Here is a 27430-nt window from a genome sequence, read left to right as displayed (position 1 = left end):
CTGGGTGGCTCAGTTGGTTAAGCGTCTGACTCTTGATTTCAGTCCAGGTCATGATCTCATGGTTGTGAGATCGAGCCCTGTGTTGGGTTCCATGCTGAGTGTGGAGCCTGCTTAAGATTCTCCTTCTCCCTCTTCTTTGCTTCCCCTCGCCCCCCAAAAATGTAAAACCCGCTCTTAGCTTGAAGGTGTACAAAACCAGGCAGAGGCCAAGACTTGGCCCTGGGGCCACAGAGCACCGAGCCGGTTGAACAGGTGACACTGCCATACTTACAGCACACCAAAGGGTCTGCCTGTCCCCTGCATGGTCTTTCATGGGTAACTCTTAGAATCCAAGATGGCAGACTTGATTTTTTTTCCCCAGAAGGTTACAATTAGATTGGAGGTCCTACTTCAAAACAAACCATTTTCAGGTAAAACACCACAGACAATGTATTAAATTAAAATGTGACCATGTTCTGCTGGTCTCATCATAATGGGACAATGACCTCTGCAGAATTTCCCAGCAGGTTAGGTATTTTTTTCCCCATAGCTGTGCAATGAACACCACATACCCATGAAGGGGATGCTTAATTTACCTTTTGCCATATTGGCTTTATCACATATCTTCCCTCTGTCTACCCATCAAGCCATCTCATTTTTTGATGCTTTTCAGTAAGTGTTTATGAATTCCCCCGCTATTGATAAACCAGATTAGGACAACTCTAATCAAAGTCACTTTTGTTCTCATCCTTGCTAAACTTAAGAAGTAAAGGTTGGTCAGGGCCTTAACAGTTTTCATCCGAAGAGCAGCACCTGGCACCCACGTGCACAATCCGCAATCGTGGTGAAATAAGGTATCACTGAAATTATGTGTGTCAACTATTCATGTTATATGAGCAAAAGGCTAATGTAGCTAGGAATACTTAGTCAACACAGTCAACATAAATACAAAATTAGATGGCAAGGCCTACTGTAAGCATGAAGTTTTGCTTTGTGGAACTGGCAAGTAGAGACAAAATGAGAAGTGGAAAACCTATGAGCTTCTAAGAAACCCATTATTAAATTATAGCAGAGCACTTATAGATTATCCAGCGCTTTCACTGTATGGGTGGTGGGGCCCAGAGAGGCTGTGAAGGCTGTGCTTCAAGACACACAGAACTGTCAGATGGGAGTGGGGGCAGACGAGGACAGAGCCCCCCAGCACATGGATGCTTCCCAAATGCAAACACCTGTCTCACCTCGTGAGATGTGGTCAAACAGCAGGGTGGAGAGAACCTGGGTTGGGGCAGCCGGTCCCTGTCCCAGTGCAGGACTGCTGATGGGAGACAGTGTCAGCTCTGGGGCCAGACAGCCTCTACTCCCTTGATGCTCTACTCTGCTCCCTGTGTGGCCCTGGGCAAGCTCCCTACCTCTCTGAGCACTGGTTTTCTGTCTGCAAAATGGGGAAGTAGGCCTTCATTGCAGTGTTCTGGTAAGTTTAGAGAGAATCCTGCTTGACAGCCTGGCTACGGCAGGTGTGGGGGAGTGGTGCTGCTCACTGTCACAGCATTCGGGTGCACAACGGCATGTGCTTGGTTTGGTGATGGCACAGTCATGGGTTCTAAGTGAAGGTGACAAGTACTCTGGCACAGTGGCCAAGGAAAGGGAAAATGTGGGGACAGAGAGAAAGGAAACAGGCTGAGATGCATGAAGTCTACTCCTTAAGGAGCCTGATGGGCAGGAGCACTTGGGACGGGGAGGACACAGGGAAATGGCCTCTGCCAGGTCTTGCACAAGCAGGTCGGCAGAGCAATGGTTTGTTCATTCATCCATTCCCTTACTCCTTCACTGTCTCATAGGTCACACTACACATCAGCTCTATGCTGGGCCCACAGCAACAAACAATACCCATTTGATCTCTGTATTTGGGCCTCTCATGCTCCAGTGGGGAGACAGATACCAAAATAACTGTGACACAAGCCAAAAAGGGCAACTGTGGGGTAAGCTGAGAACTGACAGCAGCAGAATTAGGGGGTAATGTCCAGACCCCTAGCACATACCAAGAGCCCATGTCAAGTTCAGGGCCAAGAGCCAGATATCCTTTTACCAATAGACAGGACAGCAGTTAGGTGAGGACCCCAGTAATGCACTGTATGAGGGTGCATGCCCAGTGTGTTTCCTGGAAGCCAAATGCAGGGTGCACGATTGGAGAGGGTGCAATCGAGGTTGACTGCAGGAGTCTCCCTTGGGAAATGTGTGTGTGCCCTCCCTCTCCTATACACTCATGCAGAGACCTTTGTGGAATGTATGATTTCCTGCAGCTTGGGTACGTGATGCCACCCAGAGGTAAGGGCATCTAAGACAAATGCTTGAGTGAACAGTGGAGCTATACACAGAGGTTCACTTAGCAAGTCCAACCGTTATTGAGCACTGGTAATCAGAAAAGCCCTCCAAGCCCCCAGTGAGGAGCTCACAGTGAGGGGAAGGTACCTGCAAATGGTTACAATCCCTATGCTACAGATGATGGTAGAAATAGCCATGGGGCCACAGGAGGGGCGTCTTGTATGACCAGATCCTTTGCTTAGGAGACTTTTAGAAGGTTAATAGTTAAGCCCTGACAATCTAGTAGGCATCATCCAGGTGAAAGTGTGGGGCAGAAGCATTCCAGCAAAAGAGCAGGAATAGAAGCTGGGGCTCATGACATAGCTGGTTGTATGAGGGCATGACATGAGGCTGTCAAGTGGGCACAGGGGCATGGGGGAGCAGGCTGGAAGGCGCTGCAGACTGTAGGCCATGCAGTGCTTGAGAGGGGTATGGGTAACAGAAGCCCCTGAGAGACTCACAGCAGCAGAGGTGCAACAGTCAGGCTAGGATTTCAGACACTCATTCTTGGCCCTGTGGGAGGAGGAATCTGGAAAACAGCAGACCTGGGGGATGTCCTAATATTAGTAACACAATGATTCTCAACCTCATGGTCAATACTGTGTTGAAGGAAATAAGTATCCACAGCCTGTCAACAAACTACCCAAGTTATTGTGACCTTGAGGTCATGTCAGTGGAGTCTGGCAATGAGACTCTGAGGGTCCTGCCAAGAGCAGGGGTCTATGGGATGGGAGACCATGAGGGGGGGCGGCTACTAGTGGGAAGTGTCCTTCCTGTTCTAGGGTCTTACTATATAAGACTGAAAATATTAACTAATGAGAAGATGTGGTCTCTAGACTCCAAATTCTGTAATTTTTAATGATTTTGACTGCTAGCTAAAATCGGTATTAAAATGTCTCAAACAGCATCTTCAGCTACAATTTTGCTCAAGAGACATATATTTCTGAAAAATGGAAGGCATAAAATTATTCAGGAAGGAAGAACCCCATGAGTATGCCAACAAATCTCTGTAAATTCTAATTTTAAGGGCTGACCAAAGGCTGAGACAGTTTTAATTTGACAAAGTCCGAGCGCCCCCTGATGGTTAGCCAGGGACCCTGCAGCAGAAGCCTTTTTTTTTTTTTTTTTTTTTTTTTTTTAAGCTGCCTGGGGTCAATTTGCTAACTCCTTCCCTTCGGCTAATCTAGCAAGTTACTGTTCTTTCATGCTCTGTGTAGAAAAAAATAAAGTAGGTGGGTCTATGAGGAGAACACGTAGGATATTTAGGCAGCTGCTTATTCAGTAGGATTTAAGGCGATTGCAGATTTGCTAAGCCAGAGACAGAGAACGGGTGCTTTAATAAAACCTAAAGGACTTCCAGGAATACCTGATTTTTATTTCACTGGTATTGATTCCGTGCAATCTTTGTATTCTCCCAAGGGAAAATGGCCCAGTGACCACGCAAGGAGAGAGACACACGGCATCAGCTGCGGCCAGGCGCCCTCCGCTGGCCACTCTGGTGGTTGCAGGGTGGACACAAAATGCCACCCACAGCGGCCCTGCCAGAGTGCCATGGCTGGGTGACTTCTGCTACCTTTCCCCCAGGCAATTATGTTGCAAGCACACATCCTTTTCTTCGGTAAAATGTTATCTCGATCCAGACGGTAAACTGAAGTTACATGGCAGGCTGTTAAAATATACTCTCCATTGAATAAATGGATCCGGGAGCGTGAAAACCGCTTCCTGGGGAAGGTAAAGCGAGACAATGTTTGCAGAGGAGAGGAAGCTCTGGCATGCACCCCTGAACAAAAGGGAACAAGTGGTCTTTACTTGGAGAACGGCTTCCTATTAGGACTCACTCCTTCGTACATTATGCCTTTCATCCCCACTCAACCACAAAATGATTTTGCTGAAGCAAATACAATGGTAGAAAAAGATTTACACTGAAAGAATCTTTAATAATAAACTGTTGCCGATCTGCCTACTTGCCCGTGATTTATAATACAATAAACATCGGATTCTATTACGGCTCATGCACTGAAGCTGCTGCTCGGAAAAACGGAATATGAAAGCACCCGGATCCCACCACCATCACAATGAAATGAGCATGGATAAATGTGCTAAGAGTATCTCTTTGCATCTTTTATAGCTGGTGTGTATTAATCTGTAACGCTTATTAAGAAAGTCATTGCTATGCAAAGCAGCACCCAATCCCTTTCTCTGGCTTTTCAACAGAGTGCACTGTTTAGCCAATAGGACGGACCCTCTGGCCCTCATTCTGCATTCATCACAGGCAACATTTGCACAATGTATCTCTCAAAGGCGGCTGAAAAGAAGGCCTTAATACTCATGTAAACAACTGCAAACCAATTACTTAATGAATCAGGCCCACACATAATGAGGTGCAGACAAAGAGCTATAAATGCATTTTTGCACCCAAGCCGCTGCTTTAAAGTAAAATCCCTCAGCTGTAGTTTGGGCTTAACTAGCACATCATAATTATTGTCTCTAGGACATCAGAAGAAGCCATTTTTTTTTTTTTTTTTTTTTTAGGTCCAGCAGGGTCTTTTTTTTTTTTTTTTGAGGTTGCTCATCAGCTCACTGACAAAATAGAGCAAAGAAGAATTTTTAAAAGTGCTACAGCAGCACTGCACTGTTATGTTTATTCTCAAGTACTGGGTTTCGAGACCACTTGTAAAAGCAATAAAGCACGAGGAGTGACTGCAGTAAGTGGGATCCTTAAATGTAAGCCTCTAAGAAATTTCAGTGAATCCAGGCACAAACAGCAAAACCAGAGCTCTCCAAAGCCCAGGGTGGTGTATTAACAACACCAAACCCAGCAAAAGAACTAAACCGTAACAAACAGCACGCCAAACCCACACACTCAATGCCCAGACCTTTTTCATCACTGGATTATTATCAAGTGTCTAGAACCAAATGTTCCTTGAAGACCTTTTTTTTTTTTTTTTTCTTAAAGAGGGTTATGAGATTACTCATGATTTATTTAGAAAATTAATTTCATGCAGGAGCAATAGTAACACAAGGTCCCTGCCTCAAAATGGATGGGGAAGAAAGTTTGAATTTAGTTTAGTGAAATATAGACACAAGACATGAAATTACCAGGCCGAGAAAACATTCTTTGGGTCTAGCTGCTTTCTGAATGTATTTTAACATTGCCTGAAGAGTATATACATATAAAGACAAGTTCAAGAAGAATTGGGTTTTTTAATGCCTCTAAAATATAATGGAGATGACCATTTCCAACGATCTTTTAACAACTACAGGATGTGTTAGTGAGCCAGATGGTAACAGTGAGGGCTGACACCTACCTGTAGAACTTACTGTCTTTTAAAATATCCTTTAAAAGACCTAGAACTTGAATTTACAGGATAATCAAAAATATATAACACTTGAACATTCTTCCTGTCCCATAATTCATTTCCTCTCACTTCTTTCAAAACTAAGGATGAAAACCCAGGTATTAAACATGCTAATTTTTGGTAACTATATGAGTAGTTTTCTAAAACTGAACTTGTCGGGTTTCTAAAAGCAGCAACCTAATTTTAGAAAATCCATCTCATTTTAAGATATTCCAGTCCTAAAAATAGTATAATGTTTTTCAAAATATAAGTGAAAATAGGATTTTTTTTTCATTTAAAAAATACTACATTTCCGGATCAAATCGCTTTATATTATGGGATACTGGATATGATGTTAGAAATGTAAAGTTTCTGTTTTAAAATTTTGTCAGGGCAAGTTAATTCTAATGTAATGTAAGCATCTAAAAGACACCTTTTTAATGAGAAATGTTATTAGAAAAGGAAATTTGTGCAGTTTTAAACAATATGCAGCCAAAGCCTAAAAGGCAGGTATTTCCTCAGACAATTGCTTTGATTCCCATCTATACATTTTTTCCGACCCAATGCCATCGCATGGCTAGTATTTTATGTCGATGACAAATCCAGCACACAACTCACCAACTCACTTACGTTGCTTGAAAAACTTATAAGAGGTGCTGGGGTTCAGCAAATGTTGGATACATCTTGTTCTTTATGGACAATAAGCAAGGAAGTAGCAGAAAAGGGAAGACTAATCTTGCCCAAATGCCTGGTGAAAAAGAGGAATACAAAAACAAATACCCAGCAATTGCCAGTATATATATCAGCCGTCTCAGAAAGCAGAAACGGGCCACTTTATTTCTTTTAAGGCCCTATGTTTTCTCTCTGCCCTTTTCCGACACCCTCCATTGTGTGGTCTCTAAGCAGCCCTACTGCGAGCAGCTGTAGACGCTAATTTGTGGTTCACTGAGGTGTCAATTGAGTCTTAAACCAACGAAACAACAGCTGCAAAACAATACTTGGCTCTCTGGCACAAATATTTTCAAAGGTAGACTGGAGTTTCAACTGTTATTTTAGATAAACAAAAACCCAAACCATAACCTTCCCTCAAGTCACACAACAAAATAATATGCAGCCAGAGTTGCATTCATTACGGAGTGACAGTTCTCATCTTGTGACCGCTGTTCAGAAAGGCTTTCACGACTTTACCTTGACAAAGGACTTCCTTCGCTCGATGAAAAACTAGCCTCCGAGGCGATTTTGTTAGTTGTCTTTGTCTTGAGTATACCGCTGCCAATGTTCAAACCTGTGATAAGCACAAACGTGGAGAGTGAGTGCTGGCCGCCACGCAGCAGAGAAATGCACTGAATGAAGAAGCAGCCTCACAATAACTTTGGTGAAACAAACGTCGACGGGGGAAGATGCTGTCCAAGCCACAGAAGGCAAAGGAGCTTCTGAGGCAAGGAACAACATGTTGGCAGAATACTGAAAGGAAGTGTGTGTGCGTGTGGGTGGGTGGAGGGGCTTCCTGTGACATGCAGAAGCCACAAAAACAAAATCATTCAAAGACCTAAATTTTAAATGACCAAGTCACATGTCTGCGCATATGGGTCTCTCCTATGACACTAAATGCTGATAATTTACCTTGTTGTAACACATGGGCAGTGAGAAATCACCAAAATGATGGGTGCTGGGAACCAGGTCTCAGAAATCACTAACATCCCAGGATGACAGATACCCCTCTGCCAAATCCTCTCTCTTCCATCTTGCGGAGAAGAATGAAACTCCACTGAAAGCCATCAAGGCCACTCTTTAATCAGCCTGAAAAGGTTGATGGGGAAGATGACAATCCACATTTTCTCTGGAGCAGGGGAACCAGACCATGCCCCTGGTACATCCAGCTTGCAGGGCAACCCTCACCTCATCTCCTGGGTGCCCTTGGATGTCAGCTACCAGTCTGATTCTCAACTGGTCACTGGGGTCATGGATAGAGAGTGCATGGGCATCGCTGGGAAAGGCACTGGCAGAGTTTCTGACCTGTAACCTGCCTGTCTCACAGAACCTCTGCAGCCAAGTGATTCCCTTAATGAGGTGTCCATGTTTGCCCAAAGTGAGTCCCCCATGCTTAACAAGACAAGGTCTTCTCAGACATGAACATGAAGGCACAAGGTTTAAGTGGCTTGCCTTAAGTGGTCCAGAGACACAGCATAAGACCTATGAGCAGAAGTTAATTGAAACCTGAATTTCTTCAACAGTTAGATGAACTCTTGAGTTCAGGGTCCACAGCGCTATGGCTACCTGTAACAACGCTGTGAGGTCTAATACGGGTACATGGCTTCCATTTCCCTTCACCGTCCCATCCCACTTCCTGCTTTTCTTTGGAGCTCAGAGAAGTCCCTAGGCTCAGAGTAAGCATGAAAGTGAAAAGGTAGCCGTGACCAAACGTAAAATAAATACAAGAAGCAATGTCTAACTACAATGACAGCCAGGACCATCAGAAGCACCTCTGTGATCCCAGTGTTAGAAAATATGGAATCTTGCAAAGCATATAGTATAATTGTGAGGGTAGGTGAGGAAATTGGATCTAGGGCTGCTTGACTTGATACAACCTATCACTTCACTTATGAATAGATTAAGAAATGAATATATTAATTATTACTATCTTAACAGTACCAAACTGTTTAATATACATCCAAGGGACTATAACTTATGTCAAACTTACTTATCCTTTGAACCTGTCCATGGAACTATCATGAATATACTTAGCAGAAACAGACTTGTGGAGTCCCCTTCCAAATGTGTGTCTGCTAACAGGCTGTACTGTTCTGAGAGAGACATCACTGTCTTGGGGCCTCATTTGTAAAATAAGGGGTTGGATAAATACTTTCTAAGATCCCTCTGGACTCTAATACTGTGACTCAAATGTGAAGAAGGTGATGAAAAGCACAGTTGCAGGTTCACAGTGCTGTATCTTTCCATCCGGGTAAAGGCCCTGCATTATACAGCAATAGACTGCAAGGTCTCATGTTTGCGGAGTTCAAATAATAACCACCATTCTCCTAAGGGCTTTTCTCTAACAGGCACTGTGCTGGCATTTAACCTGCAAAGACTCACTGAATCCTCAAAATAGCCAAAATAACTGAATTTTACAGTAACTGATTCTAATACTAATATTATCTAAGAAATAGCTCTCCAAAGACAGCTAAGTCTGATACACCGTAAGTATGTCCCTCAAAAGAAAGGTCTGTCTCATGAGACAACTGGGAAACTTGGATATGGACTGGAAATTACATGATATTAAAAAATCACTATTCATTCTGTTAGGTGAAATTATGACACTGTGGTTTATGTGAAAATAAGGTCAATTAAAGTATACTTTAATGCATTTACTTTCACGAAGGGAGCTGAGGTGACTCCAACTAAAAAAAAAAAGGTACAAGATAAAAACCACTGAAAATAATAAAAATACAATAACACAATATATGAAAACAAAGAAAGTTACAGTTGAAGGAACTACATTTAAGCTTAAAATTTAGCTTTACTGGGATTTGCAGTATTTTTATTTAAAGAACCAACATTCTAAGGAGGGAAGGTAGCCCAGCCTGATGCTCCCACTGATGATTAATAAACTGGGAGGGGGTGCCTGGGTGGCTCAGTCGGTTAAACATTCGACTCTGGAAATCGGCTCATGTCATGATCTCATGGTTCGTGAGTTTTGAGCCCCACATCAGGCTCTGTGCTGACAGTGTGCAGCCTGCTTGGAATTCTCTCTCTCTCCCTCTCTCTGCCCCTCCCCTCCTCAAAGTAAATAAATAAACTTAAAAAAAATGAGAGAGAGAGAGAAACTGGGAGATATTGGGAAAAGAAGGAGTTTGGGGTGTTTCCAGTGGTACTTAGTGACAAGTTACTATCATGACATACCAGGTAGAATCCAAGGGACTGTTTGGGCCATTGCCATGCTGGGGGCCTGTACATATCCAGGAGGGAAGACTTCCAAACTGTTGTTCGTTAAGAACTGAAAAAGTATTGGCTTATTCTGACCTGATGGCAGCTTATTACAAAGCAAACTCCAGAAACCTTCAGAGGGTGACCACCCTTGCTTGAACCAGGCACTGGCTGCCCTCCTAGGTCCCCTGGATCCTCACTTGGAGCATTGAATATGCCCTTGCTTACCTGACAGTTGTATTACAGAAACATCCACTTTTTGGAATCTGTCTTCAGTGTGATTTATATTATCCTGAAGGGTAGACTGCTTCAGCAACTGGTAGGCTTTTGTTTCTACAGATTAAAAAGAAAGACACAGATAACTGGAAATTCACATGCAAAAGAATAAATTTGGACCCTTGCCTTACACCATACACAAAAATCAATTCAAAATGGATTACAGACTTAAACATAAGACCTAAGACTATTGGGGCGCCTGGGTGGCGCAGTCGGTTAAGCGTCCGACTTCAGCCAGGTCACGATCTCGCGGTCCGTGAGTTCGAGCCCCGCGTCGGGCTCTGGGCTGATGGCTCAGAGCCTGGAACCTGTTTCCGATTCTGTGTCTCCCTCTCTCTCTGCCCCTCCCCCGTTCATGCTCTGTCTCTCTCTGTCCCAAAAATAAATAAAACGTTGAAAAAAAAATTAAAAAAAAAAAAAAAAAAAAAAGACCTAAGACTATTAAATCCCTGGAAGAAAACGTAGCAGAAAACTTTCAGGACATTGGAGTTGGCAATGATTTCTTGGATGACACCAGAAACATAGTCAAGAAAATTAAAAATGGACAAGTGGGACTCTAACAAACAAAACTTTTGTATGTCAAAGGAAAAAATGAACAGAGTGAAAAGGCAACCTATAGAATGGGAGAACATAATTGAAGTAATATATTTGATAAGTGATTAATATCCAGAATATATACGGAACTTCTACAACTTGGCAACAACAACAACGCAACAATGACAACAACAACAACAACACAAATGACCCGGTGAAAATGTAGGGAAAGAACTTGAACAGACATTTCTCCAAAGAAGGTATACAAAAAGCCAAGAAAAGATGCTCAAAAATCACTAATCATTAGGGAAATGGAAACCAAAACCACAATGAGGTAATCAGGTCTGACCCATCAGGATGGCTATTATCAAAAGAACAGAAAATAACAAGCGTTGGCAAGGATGCAGAGATGTTGGAATCCTGTGCACTACTGTTGGGACTGCAAAATGGTGCCACCATCATGGAAAACAGTGTAGAGGTTCCTCAACAAATTATAAATAGAACTACCATATGATTCAGCAATCCTACTTCTGAGTATATATCCAAAGGAATTGAAAGCAGGATGTGGAAGAGATACTGGCACATCTGTGTTCACTGCAGCATTATTCATAATAGCCAAGAAGTAGAAGGAGCCCAAACATTCATCAACAGATGATACACAAATGTAGCATATACCTACAGTTGAATATTAAGCAGCCTTTAAAAAGAAGGAAATCCTGACACCTGCTACAACATAGATGAACCTTGAGGGTATCACGTTAAGCGAAATAAGCAGTCACCAGGAGATAAATACCATATGATTCTGCTCATATGAAGTATTGAAAGGAGTCAAAATGATAAAAACAGAAAGTGGAAAGGCGGTCACTGAGGGCAGGGGTGAAGGGGAAATCAGTGTTTAGTGGGTAGAGTATTTCAGTTTTGCAAGATGAAAAAGCTCCAGAGATCTGCTGCACAACAATGCGAATGTATTCAACACTATTGAACTGTACACTTAAAAATGGTTAAGATGGTAAACTTCATGTTATGCATTTTTATTCACAGTTAAGAAAAAAAAAGGAGAATGACCAAACATCGCAATTGGTCCATGACAATTCAAGTTTGTGCCTGTTGTCCCAGTATAACTATTAATAGAATCCCCTTTTGTTACCAAATGTTTCCTTATTTCGATGGTGACTTATGTGGTCACCTAAACCAAACACAGTGTGTTGGCATAGTCTGGCTACTGACTCAAGAAAAAAAAAAAAAAAAACAACTGTAAGGAAGAGTAGAACACTAATGGGATAGTTGATGATACTGATACATTATCATTAACTGTTTTAATTGTGGGAAAAAAGACACATAAATACAGAAAATTCTACTGCCCAGAAAGAAGTTTCTTAAATTCCTCCAGTGATGATACTTTCAAATGCATGCAGATTATTTTCTTGAACTGTCACTTTTTAGAAATTCTGAAGACAAACAAAAAACAATTTAGTTGAAGCCAGGTTTCAAAACTTGAAGATAAGTTGTATGAGTTTATCTGAAGTGGCCAAATTCCAGCCATTATTTTGAGTTGGTCTGTGGGTAGTCTCAACATCACAGTAAAATGGTTTCTCTCCTCTTTGGGCCTTGCAGAAGCCACTAGAGGAATGAATCTCAAGAGACAGAACTGATTTCCTTGGTTTCCTGGTCCCTCCAGAGCACTCCTCACCCTGGAGTGAAGGGGGACCAGAGGAGAGGCTGGGTGGGGATAGGAAAGTCAGGAAGACTAGCAGCCACAGGATGAGCTCCGAGGCCCGCAGCTGAGAAAATCGAATCTGGGCTCATCGTGCGGACAGAGTGTTTGCAGGGAGCAAAGCCAGGCACCCCTGAGGGATCAGCAGCAGCACAGACCTGGCTCAGGTCCACTTGACTGAGGTTCCCACAGGGCTTCTCATTGTGTCTGCTGTGAGTTAATATGGGGACGACTGTTGGGAACAACGACAAATAAAAAGAACCCGAGTGACACAACCTTCTGTATCCCCTCAAGTCTCAAGGATACCTGAATGAAACTGATAGCACAAACATAACAAAACAACATCCATGGCTGTACCTTCAACGTGGCCACAAAATAAAAGGATTTCTGCTGTCAGCACTGGGGGCTGGCAATCAGCTGCATCCCTGTGTTTGCTGGCTCCATTTAAGAACTTAACCATGAGGCCCTTCTTATTGGATTAAAACTACCATCACACTGAAGAAGAAGAATATAACTTCTCTTGCCCTACTGAGAATCAATCAAGATAAAAATAAGTATTGAAAATGAGCATCATATTTTGGAATGTTAAATGATATATAATTAAAAATACGTACAGATCAAGAACTCTTAACTCTGAAAATAACAAATTCTAAGGCAACATTTTTTTTTAACACTGCTGGATTGTGAACACACTGGAGCCAGATTTAGTACAGAAAACACCAGAGGCAGTGGATGCAGAATGGGAAAGTATTGTTTTGTGTGATGCGTGTGTGTGTGTGTGTGTGTGTGTGTGTGTGTGTGTGTGCGCGCGCATGCATGCTCGTGCGAGCTGCCCTGGGACAGAAAGTGTTTCTTGCTATAGGTTAGTCTCATTGTCCTAGGATGGCTTCAATAGGATGGCATCATAATACTCTCTAATTAAAATCATCACGTCCATATTACTCCAGACTTGTAAGGTTATTTTGGAAGAGGGGAGGTATTAATAAAATCAAAGACAGAGCATCTGGATTCTAAGTAGGTAAAGAATCATTGTAAAGGAGGTGAAAATGCACAGTTTTGTTTTTACTATATAAAAACTTTCCAGCCTTTAGGATACGAGTCCAGAGCATAATGACCATATGCTATTTCTGCATTCAATTACATTTATTTGGTCAAGGAAGAGATAGCAAAGCCAGACATTTAACAACAACAACAGAACACAAAGATTTTGTTTCCTGGCATCTGGAAACTTGAAGTGGGGTTTTCTCTCAGCTGATGTTTTAAGTGAATCATTTCACCCCAATGAGCTGGCTCTCCTGCTCCTCAGAAACCAGGAAAATGTGTACCTTTTATTTTCAGCTTGAAAAATGGCAAGCTAGTAGTTGAGAGGTAATTTCAGATTTGGGGGGATTAAATGTGTGGTCCAAATATTAGTGCTGATATTGTTACTGGTCTGAGTCTAGCAAGGGAGAAATGTAAAGTGAGTTCATGCTTAGCAGTAAGGGGCCATTTTACTACTCTGGAAAGATAAACCATTTCCACGTTCTGTGTACTTTCTATTCTGGTTTCCTTCCCTTCTTCTTTTTAAAAATTGGGGTGTAGTTGGCATACAACATTATGTTAGTTTCAGGTGTACCACTTAATGATCTGATAGTGTATATATTGTAAAATGATTATCACAATAAGTCCAGTTACCATCCATCACCTTACACAGTTACACTTTGTTTTTTCTTGTGATGAGGACTTTTAAGATCTACCTTCCCTTCCTTCTTGAGGGACTTGGGCTCTGTAACTGGGCTCTGGCCTTTCCCTTCAAGGTTGCCCCGAGTGTGCTTTCAACTTTACAACAGTTTTGGAGAGAGATAGCTCATCTCTCCTGTTCTTTTCAAGCAGAACCCAACCCCCTTCCCAAACACAAATCCTTGTTGGTATTTGATCCTTAAACCTCCTGTGGCCCTTCTCTGAGCAGGGTCATCGAAGCCCGCCTGGAAAACTTTTGTCTTGGATGTAGCTGCCCTGAACTGAGTGATAGAGGGAGGGTTGGCAAAATCAAGCTGGGGACTGCTGGGCACATCGCCTGCCCCATCCCCATGTGTGATTCTTCCAATGGTTTCATGGCAAAGTGAAGCTTAAAAGGTAAAAGGATTAAATGCATTCACTTGGAGGAATAAACACCAGAGACACCAAAACAGCTAGAGGCATTGGAGCAGCCAGGCGCGTGCTGCTGGCTATGAGGAAGTCTGTGTTGGGGATCAGACACTCAGAGCTGGGAGTCACTCTCCCATGGCATGTTCACATCCTTATTTTAGCCATTAGAGCTGCAACAAACAACATATGAAGGGCTGGGAGTGGACTCGAAGGCAATTTGCTGAAAAAAATAATTAGGGGAGGTTGAAGGCTACAGAGCCTATAAAGAAAGAGGGGAAGAAGGGTTCAAGTCCATAGATACTGCATACAGACTGGACAGGGTGGGACCATAAATGCAGACACTTACTGAGGCCGAGCAGGTACCATACAGAAGTAACTCTGGCGTAGTGGGAACAGTGGGCAGGGGAGCCCTGTAGCAGGGCTGGAGCCCTATCCACAGGGGACAGCTATTCTCTGGTGACAGCCAATTGCTGCCAGTTGGGAGAGTGGGCCAGACTTCTTGCCAGACTTCTGGCAAAATTAAAAAAAAATGTTTTTAATGTTTACTCATTTTTGAGAGACAGAGAGAGACAGAGAGTGAGTGGGTGGTGGAGGGGCAAAGAGAGAGAGAGAGACAGAGAGACAGAGAGACAGAGAGAGAGAGAAAGAATCTGAAGCAGGCTCCAGGCTCTGAGCTGTCAGCACAGAGCCTCACTTGGGGCTCAAACCCATGAACCGCAAGATCGTGACCTGAGCTGAAGTCAGACGCTCAACTGACTGAGCCACCCAGGCGTCCCTGGACTTGTCTTTTTTAAAAAATAAAACACTGCACGTGTCAAACAGAGAATACCTGTAACCTCAAAACTGAAAGGCAGTGAGCAATTTTTTCTTCACTGTGTAAGCACAAGAACCCTTAGAGAAAAACTTCAGCCAAGGGATACAAGTTTGATGTTAGGAAAAGCTTTTTTTAGCTGAAAGTTGATTGGAACATATTATCAAGGGGGGCTGCAACAGCTGTATGGAGATTTTTAATGAGCCATCTTTGGAGGCAAGACTCTAGTTTTTGCTAGGGGTGCTCCAACAATTCAGACATCCTCTTGGAGTGGTTTAGAAGGTGAGTATATCAACTTTATAAAGCAAAAGAGCAAAAGTTACTGGCATGAGGTTTGTGGCAACTAAGGCCCAGGCATTCCTGGAAGGAAGGGAAATAAAGGATCAGGCTATTAAAAGTTGCACTGTGTTGCCCAGCAAATTCATAGTTACTTAATGAATGAATGAAAAACAAAGAACGAAAAGTAACAAATGTAGAGGTTCGAGTTAGCTGGCTTAAACAAGGTAGGGGCAAAGTTCATATGGTTCCAAGGGGTAAGACTTTAGTTTTCCCAACTGCAAGTAAACTTTAAATCTGCAAATTGGAGGCCTGGGTGGCCCCTTAAGTCTTCATTTTCCAGCCTGTGACTTAGAACTCCAGAAAAATGTTTCTTCCCATTGGTAATGTCAGACTCTCAGGAAATTATTGAGTAGTGCAAACAGTTTGATAAAACAAATGTGTCTAAAGAATAGATTCGAATGTTCTGGTGTACACAGAAACAAATACACATGTGTCCTCAAGCCTTCCTTTCTGGGTCTCTCAGTCAAGCATCCATTGTATACTCAAATCTGTGTCAAGATTTAGTTTAAAAGTAGAAAATAGTGGAGGTTTAAAACATAAAACATGGCAAGAGGTCCCGGGGGGTTAAAATCTATCCTTGGTGATTAATTCCAGAGCAGTGACACAAGATAAATATATTTTTTCCTACTTTGTTACATATGCTGGCCAAACCCAATCATGTCTTCCTGCAAAGTGGTGAGGGATCACTGAGACTGTGTTTTTTTTTTTTTGACATGCATTTTGTGTCTAGAAAATGGAACAGCAAGGGAAAGAAAGAGAAAACATGCTGAATAAAGGGAGGTAGGAGATGATGTTGGTGAGAAAAGGAGAAAGAAAAAGCTTCAACTTCTTATCGGTCGTTCTCTTTTATATGCAAATGTACACCTGCTAAAATACTTCTAAATCTACAAATAAAAAGAAAATATCTGATGAACAAGTGCTTTTAACAACCCGTTACAAGAGCCAGATAAATGTGGGGTTCACCAGCCTCGAAGGGGTGTCTCCGAGGCAGAGAGTCTGCCCAGGGCTTTCGCAGAAATCCCCCATGAAGAAAGGGAAGAGCTGGGCCCGGAAAGGGAATAACAAAGAGGGATGCAAACAATACTATCACTCCGGCTAGAAAAAAACGACCTTGAACTGACAAGAACTGGGCATCTTCGAGTACAGAAGGATAATTACTATTCCCATCTGAAGTGTGCAGTAATTTTAAAATGAAATTTGAAAAGTACTTTCCATCTGCTGAGTTTCCCACTGCTATTACTCACATATTCCTACACGCATGCAATTTTCCCCCCACCCTGTGCTAGATATGTGGCTGATGCAGCAAATCCAGTCATCTTTGCAAAAGAAAATAAAAATTGGGGGATGCATTTCTAAAATTAATTCTGAAGATAAAGATTATTGCTTAAAATTCAGAATTATTCGTCTAAGTGTAATCTGCTCAAATGAAAATGAGAGACTATGAGGATATGGGTGCTTCCATGATCTGAAAATACAGAATACTCATTATATTTAGGATTTTTAAAGTTAAAGGCCGTAAGTCTATGTGAAGGTGAGACATACAAGGTTGGATCCATAACTACAATCGCTTTTCATGTCCAGATTTTCTGCCATTAACCTCACTCCATCAGTTGTCCTGGGCTGGTAAACCATCGCCAGGGAGAAGGCTGATGCATACAGAAGAGAAGAAACGCTGGATTCAGCTGACTTGCCTGGAGCTGCTTCAGAAAATAAGTATTTACATCACATTCTTAAATTCTATGGAGCAATTCAACAATTACACCTGAAAATAAACGGCAGGCTTGAAACTGCCCTTTAATGAATGTTCCAAAACTGAACTGAAACACTTCTGCTGGTATTACTTCCCATGTAAACTTACAGCTCTAGTGCCTGCCACTTAACACTGCTCAGTCCTGGGAGGTAAGTTTTCAACTCTGAAAGTCATAGAAGCTTTAACTTTTCAAAGATGGCACAATCTGATGAGGAAGCTGTATTTTATTGGCACTATTTGTTTTTCAAAACAGTATTTTTAGTGGCTTTGCAGGCAATGATTTATATGAGAAGAATCAGAAACAAAGACAGTAATATTATCATTTCATCATTTATAGTAGAACCAAGAATAATTGCTGTATAAAGATGAGCTGGATGCTAGAAACATAAAATACACAGAAAACCCCTCCTCATCCAGTGTAGTGAGTTGAAAAGTATCTCTCCCCAAATTTATGTCCACCCAGAACCTCACAATGTGGTCTTCATTGGAAACAGGTTCTTTGCAGATGTAATTAGCGATGGACCTTATGATGAAATCATCCTGGATTTATGTTGGCCTTAAATCCAATGACTGGGGTCTTGGTAGGAAGAGGAACAAACAGAGACAGAGAAAAGAAGTCAGTGTGAATATGGGGCAGAGACTGGACTGATACTGCCACATGTCAGGAGCCATCAGCAGCTGGAGCAGCCATGGAAGATTCTCCCCTGAAGCCTTCAGAAGAGCACAGCCCCCCTGACACTTTGATTTTAGACTTCCAGCATCCAGGACTGTGAGATAATACAGTTCTGTTGGTTTAGGTTTGTGGTACATTGTTATAGCACTCCTGGGAAAATAATACACTCCCTGTTCCCCAGTTTTACTGAAATATCTAAAGCCCAATCTCTCTTCTTTCTCTTTCTTCACTTGAGTCTCTTGTGTAAAATGGCAGTGTTTCACCACCTGACTTGCAAGGGCTCTCTCAGCTTTGAGACCCCCTGCTCCATGGTCCTCAAACTTGGGGGACCACATGGGTCTATGTAAGACTGATGCCTGGGTCCCACCCCCTCAGGGGTTCTGATGTCACCGATCAAGGGTGTGGCTGGGGCACGGATGTGTAAAAACCCTGCATGGGATTCTACTGCACAACCACTGAGAAGAATTTCTCTAGGCTCCTCTGAGTTGATTACCTTGAAGGCAGGAGCATCCAATCAAGAGCACTCTACAGAAAGATATCTTTAATTCTTTACTGACCACTTTAAATCAACACCACCACCCTCAATGTCACGAGTGAGGAATATTTTGCTCTAGCAAGCAATAGGCAGTAGGCCCCATGGGTGAAGCCCCAGCAACCTGACCCCTACCATATAGGAGGGCCATGGGGACTGCACTGGACAGCCCAGCAGCACATGGCAGGTTCCCTCGGTTTTGCACGAGTTGGGCGCTCCCTGTCTCAGGTACAGCAGGTAACATGTCTTCACATGATTTTTGTGCATTTCTGGGACAGGACAAGTGAGACACACTCTTAGAAAAGTCTGAGCAGTGGAGGTTGTACTCTGGCTGCCAGCAGTTGTCACTGCAGTCTTGTCTTCCAGGAAAACTCTAGTCACCAGCGACCACCTGGCTGTTGTGTGTTTCCAGCCCTTTCCCAGTGTGATGAGAAACTCAAGTAATCGTGTTTTGGGAAGCAGCGCCCAGAACCCCAAGTGGCAACCTTCAAATCTATGCTGACCTCCCACAAAGCTTTTAAATGGACGTACCTCAGTATGACCTTGAATATTTCAGCTTGCCAAAGAATATCAGTGAGAAATGGCACAGTCAGGCAACCACTTTCAACACAGCTTGACCAAGAGAATTGGTGTCAAAAGAATGAGAGGCTGAATGGACATTCTTAGAGGCTTAATCCTCTTGAGATAAAAGCTGAGAGGCCTTTTCACATGGAGCTTAAGGAGATGAGTTTTGCCAGGATGGGCACGTGGGGTGGGAAAAGAACTGGTGGAGTGAATGACTGAAAGAGATAGTATTCTGGCCTGAATCAACAAGCATTAAGGAAACTCCTTAATACTCTCATTTTTATTCATTCATTTGACGAAATAAGTACCCACTGTGTGCCAGATACTGTGTTAAGGGATGGGTTTTTATGAAATTTAGCATAAGCATGCATTACTTGCTGAAAAACTCATTTACCCCACAAAGGTAAATTTAGTGCAAATACAAGGAAAATTCCCAATGTGGTAAATTTTACTCGGGGGTACAAGCTGTTCAGAGGGAGACTTTCTCTCATAAGGTAGGTAAGTATCACTTTAATCCTGGCTTAAGTGTTTCAGGGAAACACTGAGCTGAATATCCAACTACTGGCACATAGTCTCAGGCCTAAGTGCACTCAGGCTCACCCCTCTTTATCAAGGGCAGACCTCTGGTACAAGCTATGCCCGGAAAGCCTCACAAGCTGCCCACCTCTCTAGGTCTAACATAAGGGAAATGAAACACACGGCTTTGTTCATCAGTGCTCTCAAAGCATCCTTTGCACAGCTCCTCTTTCGCTGGGATACACACTGACATTTCACTGACCCAGACATCCTGATGCAGTCAACTCCAACATAAAAAGAAATTGGAAGAGTGGTGGGATGGAAGGAGTTCAAGGCTTAAATCTTAAAGTTTGTGTTCAAGATCTAACACTCTAGCGACATGGCCTTGAGCTGGAATCTTAACCTTTCTAAATTTCTGTTGGACCATCTGTAGAACAAGGCACTGATGTTTATCTCACAGGGCTGTTATGAAGATTGGGGGTGATGGAGGCTTAGTGAGGGCAGGGTCGCATGCAGTCTTTTGCTGTCCTGGTATTTCCAGGATGCAGCCCAAGTAAAGATGCAGCATACATGCAAATGAGAGACTACTTAGTGTACACAAAAACCACATATTCACTGATATTCAAATTCATCTTTGATTTCTACCTGGATTCTTTAGTGTGAACAGCCAGACTCATAGAAGGAGCAGACTGCATTAACAACAGCAGATCATACAGGCTGTGGATGTGGGTGTGGGTGTGTATGGAAGGATTTCTGTGTAAATTTAAGCACAGATTATGGGAACCAGAGTTATGAAACTCACACTCTCCCAAATGATGATTAACAAAGCAGATGCCTTCAGAGTGACAGCAAATTCTTTAAAGATGAGCCCCCTTGCCAAGAAAACCTGTGTTTGAGAGTGATAAACAAATAAGAAAAGGAAACGAAGAAATGAGAATGGTGATACACTTGATTCCTTCAATATGGACTGAGGATCACAGACTTCTAGCATTAGAAGGAATGTCAGCATTCCCAGAAACAGGAATCCTTCCACAGAGCCCCTCTAGACAGTGGGTTCCTGCCATGGTTCAACCACCCGGCAGCTGGAGGACACACTTGCTTTTGCTGAAATGAAGAGTGAGGAAGTTCTTCCATGACTGAGCTGTGAATTCCTTCCTGCAACACTCACATAAGGGGCCCCTGGGCTACATTCTGTAATTATGCCTGATAAATGTTTGGTATGTGGCAGCCCCACAAATATTAAAAGATAGGTTTTGTGCCCTTTTCAGGTTAAACTTTCCCAGGACCCTTGTCATTCTGAAAACAGTTCTATTTCAGAGCTTCCCACCCATTCTGCCCAGCTTCCTGGTGCCTGCCCTGAATTTTGCCTCAGCCTCTTTCTTTACTACATCTCTCCTGAGATGGCTGTAAAACAAATAGTGTCACACAGAGGACCCACGCTGAAGAGGAGCACTTTGGACTGTCATAAGTTACTACTGTAACCTGCTGGTTGTCCATTCGGGGAGCATTTTAACATATAACTAACATATAACTTTCAATCATATCATCTGGGTTTAGTTACACTAAAGCAGCCCAGGGTCTTATTAGAAGCTAGCTTATCCATGAGGGATGTTTCCACAAAAAGGAACCACAGGAAAACACTGAAGATAAATTTAGACTGCTGAGAAAACCAGTGTCCTCACTAGACTTAAGGTTTTAACAAACGTTTCACATATATGTGTGTATATTTGTATTTCCCGAAATGTGTCTCACAGAACATTAATTCTGTAGGCCATTTATAGGAAGGATTCCATTTTCAGATAGGAGATTATTTGAAACTCTAAATTCACACTTTTAAATGGCTCATTTACAGGGCGCCTGGGTGGCTCAGTCTGTTGAGTGTCTGATTCTTGACTTTGGCTCAGGTCATGATCCCAGGATTGTGGGATCGAGCCCGGACCTGGGCTCTGTGCTGAGCATGGAACCTACTTGGGATTCTCTCTTTCTTTCTGCCCCTCTCCCTGCTCACACGTGCTCACTCTCTAAAATTAAAATAAATAAATTGTTCATTCACTGAAAGTTCTAAAAGTCTTTAGCAAGCTCCAGAGCACTGTGCTGGCTGTAGAGAGAAAGAGGGGTCAAATAGGGTTTGGTCACAAAACACGTATTCCTTGACATATCTTCTGGGTGGAGCACTGCACAGAGCAGATTTGGGGAAATGCTGCATCAGCTCATCAACACCTGTGAGACCACACCAAGGGAAGACTTCTCTGGTGATGAAGGACGCTGCAATGTCCTCAACTGTGGGCACCTCAGGCTTATGGTACATAAGCCCTCACAGAGACATCCGGCCTCCACCAGGGTAAACTCCAGGAACTACTTCATTAACTTCTTCATGGGACTAAGTAGAAGTTCCTAAAATATCATGGGACTCTCCTTAAGATTCTTTTTTGATAAAGTAAACATCCTTCTGGATTCAAACCATTCATTGAGTTTTCAAGTGGAAATTTCCTGCAGAAACTAATTTAGCAGTACTATGCAAAGTACTGTCTATGAGAAATTATGGCAGCAAAAGGCTTGGGGGGTCTTGGTCCCAAGTGGTTACTACAGTTCAGGAGGTAGCATTCATGTATTGAGTGTGTAGTACATGCTTGGTGCTTTCACACACATGACCTCATTTCAACTTTAGGACAACTTTTCCAGGTAGTATGTCTTTCCCAATACAGAGGCTCAGAGGGGTGGAGAAATAGAGCAGGGAGTAAAGAGCTGACATAGACAGCTGATGCCAAAGCCCAGGCTCAGCTGCCACATCTCTCCCAGAGGACAGCCCCTGGAATATTCTTTTCCTTTGGAATACTCTAGAAGGAATGCAGCTCACACAACAGGAAAGCCTCAACAAAATTATTATGAAGAGGGTGGCGGACTGTATCTTAAGCCAAACAGGACATCTGCCCTACTCTACCAAAGGCCAAATCTCCAAATAATTATGCCAAAAGTCACAAAGACCTAATAAAGAGACGATGGTCAAGAACTTGGAGACTGAACTAATACAATGTTATATGACAATTATATCTGGAAAAAATGAAAAAAAAAAAAAGAACTGAAGATCAAAGTAACTTCAGTGACACATGATACAATATAGTATTAAGCAGAGCCAAGGTGCCTGAGGCCCTCAGACATCAACTTCATGGGAGGTCTGGTGGGTGGGAAGCACAGAGGAGAGTGTGGTAGCCAGGACAGAAGGCAATGCTCAAACAAAGTCACTGGCTTTGCAAGTTTTTTTTTTTTTTCTTTCACATTTCCCAAGTTAGTTTATGACTACTACTTTGGCATAGAACCAGGCGCAAGGCATTTTTTTTTAACTGCCAACTATCAATGGGTCAATGGCAGGATGATGGAATTGCAATTTCTTTAAAGATCCTAATGGCAAATAATCCTTGTTACCTCTAGGCTTGTCACACCCCTTTCTTCAGGAAGAGGAGAAAATTTTGAAAGCCCAGTATTTAACTATCTCTTCTATTCTAAAGAAAGTCTATGAGAAAATACCATCTGCATTAATTTGGGGGAGAGTCATCTATATGCAAGGGATGATTCCAAAGAATACTGGAGAAGTAAGAATGGGTAAGTGGATCATTTCCTGGTTTCCACCCAATAAGCCTTTGTCATTTCCTCTGAAATAACTTCAGGGGTCATTAGATACTTGTGCATTCAAAGGTAAATTGCAAAGGAAAAGCATCTAAATGACTTCTTGGTTATTTGCAGTTTGGAATCATCCATACTTCTATTAATAAGAAGAGACTCTACCAGAGTTCTCTCAAAACGAAGAATAAGAAAGCAATAAACATCTCGCTGGGAAAAGGTTTAAAAGAAAAGAAAACCTCTGCATTTTGGAGTGAAATATTATCTGATGCAGAATATATACAATAATTGCTCTACTATAAACTCCCTTTTCAAAACCAGAGTTCATCGCAGAAACATGGGCTTAAAAAATTAATCATCAGGCCATGAATTGTACTGCCATAAACGAAAGCCATTCTTTTCTGCTTATAAACAACAAAACTACCACATATGCAGATGCATGCCTCAGTACCTCCGTGCAATGGTGTATTTACTTGTATAAATATTTAAAGTCAGACCTTTGAATTTCTAATGAAGTAGGACACCACTTTACAAAATAAGGTACTAGTAAATTTAGATGTATGACAAATAGAACTCTGTTCAGAATACTAATTGCTGCTGTTGATATTCTAAAAGTAAAAAAAGTAATGATATTCAGATTCCACATAAACAAGCCTAATACATGTGCAGAAATCTTAATAGGTCTTGATGAAGCCTTACTGCTAAAATTGTTAAATTATCAGACAGGCTAACCACCTCCTATTTTTGGTTAGTTTTAAGTTATCAGAGGTACAAGGCAAGCTTCCCGGATGGCATTTCCCCCTCCCTGCTCTTATTTTAATAATACACATTCAATTATCACAGGAAAGAAAAGAGTAACATCAGAAACATCTGTAGTTTGCCATATAATGACTGGGTGTTCCCCATGGAGACTGACCTTGTCACCCAGACGCAGGTGCTGAAAGGCTGTGTGATGGGGGTGCTCACATGTGTAAATGTAAGACATGATTATGAAGAATTCAATAGACACGGTTATTTTCCACCTTAGTTTATGTTAACGTAAACTCACACATCCTGCTCTTACAATTTAATCTCCTGCTCCAGCATGTAGCAGTTGAATATCCTCGCTCTTAGCGGAGTCCACAAACCACTAACCTAGAAGGTTCTGATTACATAATAAGGTTGAATCCTGTGTTTGAAACTCACAGGCGACCGTAACTTTACCTGTGATGGGGATCTTTGCTGCCATGCTTTCTTCCCTGCTCTCGTCTCCACAGCCACTGGAAACTTCTAAAAACAGAACACATGATGATAAAAGTGTATTTCAAGGATATATTTATGGAGTAGACCTTCGTCCTTTTATTTTAACTACCATTCCTTTTATTTTCATTGCCTCTCCATGTCTGTTTTTTGATTAGTTTATTTTTTTTTGTCTGAAATAGTACTGTTTCTAAAAGGAAACTGATTCTAAACCAAAAGTTCTCTCTATGCTGTTTTCAAGCAAAATAATTTAGCCTGACATCTATCAAATTCAAATGGGGCTTAAAACAAGTAAGCTTCAAATCCTGCACACGTATATCAACCGCTGAGTATGTCCTGAGCAACTCACAGCTCTCTTGGAAATACCATCACAGCAGTTTACTGGCATGAATTGACAGTAACACTAAAATTATCACAATTTCTGGACACTAAACATTGGCTATTAAATTTGGCAGGCATAAACTCAGATTCTTGGTCATCTGTTTAGACTTTTATGAGGTTCCATTACAATTAAAAAGAATGTTTACAAATTATGAGTAAATTTTACTAAGTGATATCAAAAACTTCACAGTATTTTATGGAATCATCTTCATCTTTGTGACACAATCAAAATGATCTACTGTCAAGAGGTTAGTTTTGCTAAGATTTCATTATTTATGAAAACTTATTTTGTTGGAAATTCAGCAGAACTGCAGACCTACGATTAGGTTTTCCATTCCTGTTAGACTAAAGGAAAACAAATACATTTACTAAAAGGTGGCTTAAAACAAGTAAGATATTATGTATATTAAAATCAGAGGTATTCTCTGGTCAGCTTAATTTTATACATATACCTTGAGAAAGAGGGTGTTATGGTGACTCTGAACGCACTTCTTCTGTGGACAGAATTTATAACAATAGTTACCTTGTTCCCTTGTACGAACACTGTTGAGCCACAGAGCGGGCTTTGCTTCCTTTATTCCACTATTGTCATTCAGAATAGATGGCAGGCTGCAAGATGATTCATTACTGTGAATAGCTGACCTATCATCACACTCTTCCGTAAGGGCTTTTTTCAATAATGCCGTTGCCTACGGTGTTTAAAAGAAAGCACAAAGAAATAAAAACAAACTCTAGTCACATTACCCTTGGTCTCAAAAACCCAGCCTTCAAATGTAATTTCAGGTTAAGCTTTACTTGGGATTTAATTTGCTTCCTGACATTTAACTGAAATTTAAATGTCTTCAAGATAAGACAACATCTGATTATTTTCCAGCATAATTTCTTTACAACAACTTGCACTTGCAGTGACACCTTTTTTGAGGACTTACGGAATGCGTAAGTGTTGACTCGTGAAGTATGTATATGAGATGTGAGCACCTCTGTTAATCTGGGCTTGTTTATCCAAGATTTACTCTTTCATTGCATGAATCTGTTTTTCGGGCATGTAAGACAGTTGGGTTTGGAAAGTAAAAGAGATCTGGAAAAATGTGACCTTAAGATATCCCCATCCTTCTGTTTTTTAAAAATTTATTTATTTATTTATTTTGAGAAAGAGAGTGAGCATGAGTAGGGGAGGGGCAGAGAGAGAGAGAGAGGGAGAGAGAGAGAGAGAGAGAGAGAGAGAGAGAGAGAGAGAATCTCAAGTAGGTTCCACACTGCTTGAGCTCAATCTAATGAACCATGAGATCATGACCCAAGCCAAAATCAGGAGTCAGACACTCAACCAACTGAGCCACCCAGGTGCCCCAATATCCTCATCCTTCTAGAAATGACCCCTGAACTTCCCCCAAACGGGAAGATTACAGAAAAACTTTGTGGCTAAGGAGGATATACTAAAGCAAAAAGAGAACTAATCTTATTCTAAATCATAGTCTTCAATCAAGGATAAAGACACTCTGCACTTTGCCCCTCAGTCTGCTGGGGAGCTTGGGAAACTTGCCCACCACACTGCCTATCTGTTTTCAAAGGGCCCTGAAGTGTCTTACCTGTATCAGCTCATGCCTCACGGGCAGGCAGGTGGCACAGATTTCATCATGGCCAACTTGAGCAGTGGAGAACAAGTGGCAATTAACAGGACAGGTTAATACTCACGTCTATTTGTCAGGTCAGCACTCTCCTCCCAAGAAATAAAAATACACTGCTAACAAGAGGTAACCAATGATGACATCACCTCCTTCCAGAGAATGTTTTTACCTCTCTTCCTACTTAGAACTGATGATTTGCCCAGTCTTTTGGCAGAGGAAACCGAGGTGGTGGTGCTGACCTATCACTGGTATCAGACAACAGGAGTAAACACAGGGTGGTGTTGAACCCAACCTGTGGGAAATGAACACAAGACTCTAGAAGAGTGGAACTGCACAAAGCCTCACAGGTTATCTTTAGTCTAAGTGAAAAGTGGTAAAACCATAATTATCTAGTAAACAAGAGGGAAGATAATAATCTTTCCTGTGATTAATATGAAAGAAAGTGAAGATGCCCTGACAAAGGGAATTACTGAGGCAGAACATGGAAGATCCAGCCTTGTGAGTTTGGCTTGGAACATACTTTGAGGTCACTGCTGTCAGCTTTGACATTCCTGCAAGGTTCTTGCCTTCTGCCTTTCCTAGGACCAGCTGGCCTCCTGGACTCATGCCCATTATAGAGGATTGCCATGATTGTAGAGGATTTAAGGAGTTCTGGTCTAACTTCGCATCAAGTTAGACTTATAGCAAGAATCTGTCTGTAGTCCACTTCTAGTAACCAGGTGCTTTTCCTCTATTTATTTAAATTAGTCCTTGATTTTACTTTTACTCCAGTTATGGTAACTCTGTACTGGGATGATCTGCACAGTATCTGTGTTTCTGCAGACTAGACTTCAGGTGTAGAGTCCTGTTTCCGAAGCTCAAGCGAGAGCTGGTTCCCATCACTGGCTGCCATAGTGCCCTAATTCCTGTTGCCTACATGGACCACTGTGCTGCACCTGCTTCCAGAATCTGTCCAGGAAGAGAGGTATAAAGAGTAGGACCACCTCTTTGAACTGCCATCACTCTGTCATTATGGTCTCTGGACCATTCCAGCATGTCTCAGTTCTAGATCTCCACCCATCCTGATCTAGTCTCTTCCCCCAGAGAGTTAAGCTCCAATTCTGTGTCCCCAATAATGCTGGCTATGTGA

At 42.1% G+C, this 27430-nt stretch overlaps 1 protein-coding gene across 1 annotated transcript in view; it reads right to left on the bottom strand.

Moving 5' to 3' along the window:
• Nucleotides 1-27430, bottom strand: part of KIZ (kizuna centrosomal protein) — a 143482-nt gene that overhangs the window by 5945 nt on the left and 110107 nt on the right. The window contains exons 8-11 of the mRNA XM_047068778.1: nucleotides 25200-25365; nucleotides 24260-24325; nucleotides 9831-9935; nucleotides 6867-6963 (exon numbers count right to left, since the gene is read on the bottom strand). Coding sequence (XP_046924734.1) covers nucleotides 6867-6963; nucleotides 9831-9935; nucleotides 24260-24325; nucleotides 25200-25365 — 434 coding nt within the window. The remainder of the gene's footprint in view (nucleotides 1-6866; nucleotides 6964-9830; nucleotides 9936-24259; nucleotides 24326-25199; nucleotides 25366-27430) is intronic.

This window comes from Lynx rufus, unplaced genomic scaffold (assembly GCF_022079265.1).
Source record: "Lynx rufus isolate CCGP_SWC_20201006 ecotype Redwood Valley unplaced genomic scaffold, mLynRuf1.p SCAF_8, whole genome shotgun sequence".
Classification (NCBI taxonomy): Eukaryota; Metazoa; Chordata; class Mammalia; order Carnivora; family Felidae; genus Lynx; species Lynx rufus.
The sequence above is the reverse complement of the archived record's forward strand: the minus strand, read 5'-3'. Positions and strand labels throughout refer to the sequence as shown.